The sequence below is a fragment of the Engraulis encrasicolus genome, chromosome 3 (genome assembly GCF_034702125.1).
Source record: "Engraulis encrasicolus isolate BLACKSEA-1 chromosome 3, IST_EnEncr_1.0, whole genome shotgun sequence".
Lineage (NCBI taxonomy): Eukaryota > Metazoa > Chordata > Actinopteri > Clupeiformes > Engraulidae > Engraulis > Engraulis encrasicolus.
Window position 1 is genome coordinate 7,985,735 of NC_085859.1, and position 7,500 is coordinate 7,993,234.

A 7,500-nucleotide genomic window follows, 5' to 3' on the forward strand; every position below is an offset into this window, starting at 1 on the left:
TCTTCATTCTGATGCTGTCATTTTAAACCTCCTCGAGTTTCCTCTCTTCTCCTTTCCACTTACGCCGACGTCCGTTGCCTGTTCTTTTGTAATGTTTGCTATAGCCTATTGGCTGTTTAACCGTATGAATAGGCAGTTTGCAAGCAAATCATGAAGATCGGATTCATGCATTTATTTAGATCAGACACACCGGGAGACGTTTAAGGGATGCGCGCGCTACAGGGAAAAGTTGTTTAAGTAGTCTAAACAGGCACGGCCACCGTAGTTTTTATAAGAATCAAAGTGTGGGCGATCAGGGTTTAAAGTGCGGAGAATTTAAACTTGTTCCCGTCGAGGGCAACGTTAAAAGACCCAAGGCAGTCTACATCCCTTCCATGCGATGCGTATTACAATAGCGTCTCTCAGACACTCCAAGTTCTAAAAACTCATTGCTTAAACTTGGAGGTGCTTATCGACACTCGACATCCCGACAAACAAAACAGCATTAGTGTTCAACCATTGTTTGTTAATGTCCTTTCTGTCGTCCAGTCTGCATAATAGAACAACTGCCTACTTTCCCCCCAGGACTTTTGCAGGGCGTCCTACGAAGTGCGCGTAATCTATTTGAAGTATTCCAGGAATGACGCACGAGCCATTATCTTTCTCATTCCCGCATTGCCAATCGAAATAACGCGAACTTGCAAAGTCTAAAATCAGGAATATTTTATCTGACTCGCGGCCATCGGGGAGCCACTATCAAATATCAGGGAAACTTCTTGGACTTCATTGGGATGTCTGGTCTTCCCACTGCCTGCAATCTAGGCTATGAGTCACGCGGTCAGGTGAAGAAGAGCTTGTAGCCTACGTGATCAAATTCAAAAGCAAATAATACGTAGCAGCTTCTAATGCACGAGAGAGAGAGAGAGAGAGAGAGAGAGAGAGAGAGAGAGAGAGAGAGAGAGAGAGAGAGCGAGCGCGCAACCTGCACCCGAAAGTGTGTGTCTAATGCTCCTTTGCTCTATGCTGTTGAAATTACTTTTACAGGACTGATTTGGTTTTTGGTGGAAAATAAGCACGTAACAATGTGAATATTTGCTGCAATAGGCTATCTAGTAATAATTTGTGTAATAATTTGACTAAAATGACAAAAATGTGAAATGTTGACTAAAATGACTAAAATGACTAAAATTTGACTAAGACTAAAATTAATTTTCGTCATTTAGACGAATACTAAGACTAAATTGTGAAGGCAATGACTAAATTTGACTAAGACTAAAATTGATTTTCGTCATTGTGACTAAGACTAAGACTAAATTTAAAAAAGCTGACGAAATTAACACTGACTCGTAAGGTGATTACTGCCAGGTCTGCCGACAGTTTACGTATCTGAAAGGACCCCAACCCAACACATACAATGTAATGGGGACCCAATTCTGCCCCCCCCCCTCTGTAATGCTGTCCTTCTGATGACAAATACAAATATTAAAATGTGTGTGTGTGTGTGTGTGTGTGTGTGTGTGTGTGTGTGTGTGTGTGTGTGTGTGTGTGTGTGTGTGTGTGCGCGCGCGCGCGTGTGTGTGTCTGTGTCTGTGTCTGTGTCTCTGTCTCTGTCTCTGTCTCTGTCTCTGTCTGTGTGTGTTGAATACTCACACTGTATGTTCTGGATGATCTGGACATGTGTGATGGCTTCAAGATAAAAAAGAATAAAACGTTAGATAAGACGTTGGACACTTGTCACTTTGAAAAGCTTATTGAAGATTTGCGTTGAAGATGTCAAACCTGCTGCAGATATCTTGACTATTTCCTGCTTGAAGACTGACTCTAGTTTCTCCTCCAGCTGCGTCTTCAGTGCACACACAGACTCCTTCAGGGGCTCCAAGGAGAAGCTTTGGCTGATGGTCACGCTGGTTGAAGTTGTGCTGTAAGGCCTCCCAGTGATGGACACAATATTCTGCACAGAGGAACACACACACTAGCCCCATAATGCACTCCGTACCATCTGAGGCATGCTGTAATAGTTATGGAAAGGTTAACTACCATAGTACCACACCACTATGACATAACACAGGGCCTTTAGTAATGCACTACAACTCGGTCATTGCCATTCTGGTAGCCACAAATGTATACGTTGTGTTTTAACGGGCTAGGGTGAGGTAGACCTACTGACATGAGCCCTTGGTCAGAACTACATAGACAGGACTGTATCAGCACTGTGTTTAGTCATGTTATGAATGTTCTAAACATTAGAGTCTCACATATCTACCTTGAGGAAATGGATGGGATCCTGTGTCAGTGAAAACTGCTTCATCTCAGCATCTGTCCTCTTCAGCTCAGCAATCTCCTGCTCCAGTCGCTTCAGGAGTCCTTCAGCTCGACTCACCTCAGCCTTCTCCTGAGCTCTGATCAGCTTTGTCACCTCAGAGCGCCTTCTCTCAATGGAGCGGATCATCTCAGCAAACATCCTCTCACTCTCCTCCACTGCTGTCTGTGCACCAGACTGATAGGACACACACACACACACACACACACACACACACACACACACACACACACACACACACACACACACACACACACACACACACACACACACACACACACACACACACACACACACACACACACACACACACACACACACACACCTGTTTGCCATACAGCCATACTTCTGGACATTTTTAGTCAGTGCACACACACAGCACTGCCCTGCAACAGGATACACACCTCGTATGTATAGTACTACTTAGGCTTAGGTACTACTTGAGAGTTTTTGAGATTCGCAGCCCAGTGCATTCTGAGGTTTCTACAGTATGTGCAGTTGTGTGTGTGCAATTTAAGTCACATAGCAAGCAAATGCTGGGCCTTAATCCTAGCAAGCAATGTCCATGTTGTGAGCAGTGGTGTGCACAGGAATGCTTTAGCACCACTTCGTCCCTATCTGTGCACGCCTATGGTTGTGAGGGAGGACATTGTAGCCTTAGAGATTTTGGCAAAAAGCATTAGTCATTATGTCACAGCTCATCACAACTACTATTTCACTGCACAGACAGAAATCTGATGCAGTTTGTCTTCTCCTTCTAGTCAGCCTGCCATCAGCAGCTAAGGTGCTTAAATAAACTTTTGATGGCATTTTTTGTTAAAAGTTGGCAACCATGCCAGAAGTTATCAGCATGGGCTGAGGTTTCAGAATCACCTGGTTGCCAACATGGAATTTGACCTTTAAGGTCAAATCTGAAGGTCAAAAGGTCAAACACGGTCAAATAACAGTGTTATTTAGTTAAAAATAGTTAAAAAGATGTTGAAAGTGGGCAACCATGTCAGAAGTCATCGGCATGGACTAAGGATTCAGAATTAACTTGTTGCCAAAACAAAACTTGACCTTTAGGGTCAAATTTGAAGGTCAAAATGACAAAACTTATGTATTTTAAGGTTAGACTTTTTGGAGGACTGTGTTCATGGAAATCTTTTTCAAAAGTTGGTAACTAAGCTTATGCTAGATGTTATCAGCATGGACTAAGGTTTCAGAATCAACCTCGTTGCCAACATGGAACTTGACCTTTAAGGTCAAATCTGAAGGTCAAAAACAATGTATTTTCTGGTTTGCCTTTTTGGTGATCTTTATATTCATGGAATTCTTGTTTTCAAAAGTTGGCAACCATGCTAGAAGTTATCAGCATGGACTTCAGTTTCAGAATCACCTGGTTACCATATAGAACTTGACCTCTAAGGTCAAATTTGAAGGTCAAAAGGTCAACCGAGGTCAATAAAAACATCTTTTTTTTTGGTGATGTGCTTTCATAAAATACAAGTTGTTTGCATGGTGCTGTAAATTGAATAATTAGTAGGACTATGATTTGATTTGGCTTATCATGGTGAGGCTCTGGCCTGTCATCCTTAGACATTCATCATAGCTCATTAGCATAAAATTAACTTAAACTTGTATTTTCACACTGGTCATCTAAATTACTTTATTCTTCTTTGTGCTGCTGGTATGAAATGGGATATGCCTTGGCTCGCCAGTGAATTTGCTTCGCCCCATCAATTCACAGGCTTTCCATAGAAAAAATAATGACTTCTGTTATTTCTAATGTGTTTCAAATGGTTATAGCAATGAAGGATACTTGCTGATTTGCTATGTCATATCATGGTTAGGAAATTAAACCTACAGTAAGAGTAGATCAAGTATTGCACACTTTTCTTGATGTTCTCATAACTACTGTAGAATGTTCTGTTGCAATTTCCCAGGCTTGAGTTTTTGTGTCACCTGTCCAAAGCAACATGCTTATCTTTGGGTATTGATCGGTCTAGACATGACTTTTTTCCAGAAAGACAAAAAGGCAATTGATATGTTACCACCAAGTGATGCATATGGATAGCATCTTGCATAAGCAAATCAGCAGGCAAATGTATGGCTTCAGTCTGACAAAGTAGCCTACATATTAACAAAGACACTGAGGAGGCAGGTGGTTGGAAAGTTGTAGACCAACACTTGATGGCTGTGTGGCAAAGGAAAACTCCAGTTCCACATAGTAGCTTAGGACTGATCATTTGTGGTTGTAGAACCAAGTGGCCAATACATGCCTGCAGTTGCCTGAGGAATGGACAGCCCTGTATACCTGCATGTGATTAAAATGTAGAATGTTTAAATGCCGTAGGGATAGAACATGATCTGGACCTTTTTGTAATAACAGCAACAATAGCTCCTTCAAATACATAAATATTCAGTATGTACTGACATCACATTTGAATTTTAATTATCTTTTTAATTATTATTGAAGTAAAGAAACAATTTGATGAATTACACTCTTGTTATTGACCATTTGCAATAATCACTTTCATTCATACCCTAATAATAAAGACTATATAACTTCTAAATATACAGTCCCCTAAAGTATTGGAACAGAAAGGCAAATTGCCTTGTTTTTGTTGTTCACTGAAGACTTGGGTTTAAAGGGGTTCTAAGTAGGATTAAAAGGTTCATTAATCACTGTTCAGAGTCATCTGATACTTATTTGAGTCATTAGTAGGTGAAGGGTGACTCTCGCGAGTCGCGACCACTTCCACAGTCCACTGTCAGAAAACCCCAAATGCAGCTTTTGACAGCGCTGTCCGCTTCGGGAGAAACCTCATCAAAACAGTGTTTTATTTTCTTTAATATTATTTGTTCCAATACTTTCACTCACCTAAAATAACCTTTAAATAATAACAATTATCTCCTCCAGGTACTAATCTAACTAACAACAACATGTATTTTATGAAAGCACATCACAAAAACCCAAAACATTTTTGTTTTTTTTTACCTCGGTTGACCTTTTGACCTTCAAATTTGACCTTAAAAGGTCAAGTTCTATGCTGGCAACCATGGACCATGAAACCTTTGTCCATGCTGATAACTTCTAGCATGATTGTCAACTTTTGAAAAATAATTCCATGGATATGAAGACCCCCCCCCAAAAGGCAGAAAATGCATTGTTTTTGACATTCACATTTGACCTTAAAAGTCAAATTCCATGTTGGCAACCAGGTGATTCTAAAACCTTAGTCCATGGTGATAACATCTAGCATGGTAGCTGACATTTGAAAAAGAATTCCATGAATATACAGTTCCCAAAATAGACTAACCAGAAAATACATTGTCTTTGACCTTCACATTTGACCCTAAAGGTCAAGTTCCGTGTTGGCAACAAGTTGATTCTGAATCTTTAGTCGATGCTAATGACTTCTGGCATGGTTGCCCACTTTTAACATCATTTTAACATTTTTTGAACTAAATAACACTGTTATTTGATCGTGGTTGACCTTTTGACCTTCCTATTTCACCTTAAAGGTCAAGTTCCATGTTGGCAATCAAGTGATTCTGAAACCTTAGCCCATGCTGATAACCTCTGTCATGGTTGCCAACTTTTAACAGAAAATGCCATCAAACATTTATTTTAGGGTCTTGGCAGGCTGACTATTCAGTCAGTTCTCACCTTGAGAGTCTCCACAGCCTTCCTCAGCTCCTGCAGCTCCTTCTCCTTCAACTGGATTCTCTGCTGGCATCTCCTCTGGCTCTGCCCCAATACCTCCTGGCACATCAGTAATCAAAGCATCAAACAGGCATGGTGAGAAACACTTTCCTTGGAACATCCTGTGGATGCAAGTGTAGTAATCTGCTGATATCCATCTTTTGACACATGCCGTAACTGTACTGGCCCTACCGTGGCCTAACAGTAGGGGGCACTAGGTTTACTATGCAGGGGACCCAGGTTCAATTCCAGCCTGAGTCATTTGCCAATCCTTCCCCATCTCTCTCTCTCTCCCTCTCCACTTGTTTCCTGTCCTATTATAAATAAAGCACAATAGCCCAAAACATATTTTTTTAAAAACATAATTGTACTGCATGTCTTCTTTGTAATCCAAGTCCTATATATGAAGAGTTCAGATGCAAAACCCCCTAACTCCATTTCTGAAGACCTGCACTTCTATGTTTTTAGAGAACCCCATTGTTGGTTTGGCTTACATTCATATACTTGATAATACATATTAATAGTTATATTACATAAATAAAATAAAAAATATGCTATTTTGATAGCTTTGTATTAAATACAAATGAATTAAGATTATTTTCTGAAAAGGCACTTAGGGGGTTTTGCATCTGACGTCTTCATATTTAGATGCTCTACAGGGCCAGATAGTGTGGCTGAGATGGTGAAACTAGATTAATTTGGCCCTGCCATGGCTGTAATGGTAGGGCACTGGGCTGCCACGCTCTGTGCATGCAAGTGTAGTGATCTGCTGATATCCTTTTTTTTTTAAACATAGTTTTACTGCATGTCTTCTTCATAATATAAATCCAGTATATTGAGGTGTTCTACAGGGCCAGATAGTGTGTCTGAGATGATGAAACTACTGTATATTAATTTGGCCCTGCCATGGCTGTAATGGTAGGGCACTGGGCTGCTACACTGGCGACCCGGGTTCCATTCCAGCCCAGGTCCTTTGCCAATCCTTCCACATCTCTCTCTTCATTCGTTTCCTGTCACTCCTTCACTGTTCTATCATAAATAAAGTTAAAAAGACCACAAAAAATCCTAAAAAAAATGAAACTAAATTATTTCTTCACCCAAAGCTCCTGCTGTGCATTCTGACGGGCATTTCACCCTTACATTATTTAAGGAACATTTTAAATGTAAAAGAAAACAACCTTTTTGTGTTTTTCTAATACACATTAAGCATGAACCAAGCTGCCTCTGAACCTGTGAATGACATGGTATACTGCATGGCAGGTCGCTTTGCTGAAGTTGGCCTGTAAATGATTTACAGAATTAGACATTGGACCTTTTATCTAAGAAACACACTCTACCTGAATGAGGAAAAAGTGCCTCCGTATTAAATATGGTCACATTACATTTAGTAAAGCTGAGCATAGAAAAGGTAAATCTGTCCATAAATTATAAAAATTACTGTGAGGCCACAACTTACCTTTTTATGACTCCACTCTGCCGTAGCCGTGATCGTGTCATGGCCTTTATGATCGTC

The 7,500-nt window shown here is 40.5% G+C and overlaps 1 protein-coding gene across 1 annotated transcript in view; it reads right to left on the reverse strand.

The window, feature by feature from the left end:
• LOC134446503 (E3 ubiquitin-protein ligase TRIM47-like) overlaps window positions 1–7,500 on the reverse strand; it is a 10,795-nt gene that overhangs the window by 2,731 nt on the left and 564 nt on the right. The window contains exons 1-5 of the mRNA XM_063195871.1: window positions 7,444–7,500; window positions 5,952–6,047; window positions 2,243–2,476; window positions 1,759–1,930; window positions 1,630–1,665 (exon numbers count right to left, since the gene is read on the reverse strand). The exon at window positions 7,444–7,500 is cut by the window's right edge and continues 564 nt beyond it. Of these exons, the coding sequence (XP_063051941.1) occupies window positions 1,630–1,665; window positions 1,759–1,930; window positions 2,243–2,476; window positions 5,952–6,047; window positions 7,444–7,500 (595 nt within the window). The remainder of the gene's footprint in view (window positions 1–1,629; window positions 1,666–1,758; window positions 1,931–2,242; window positions 2,477–5,951; window positions 6,048–7,443) is intronic.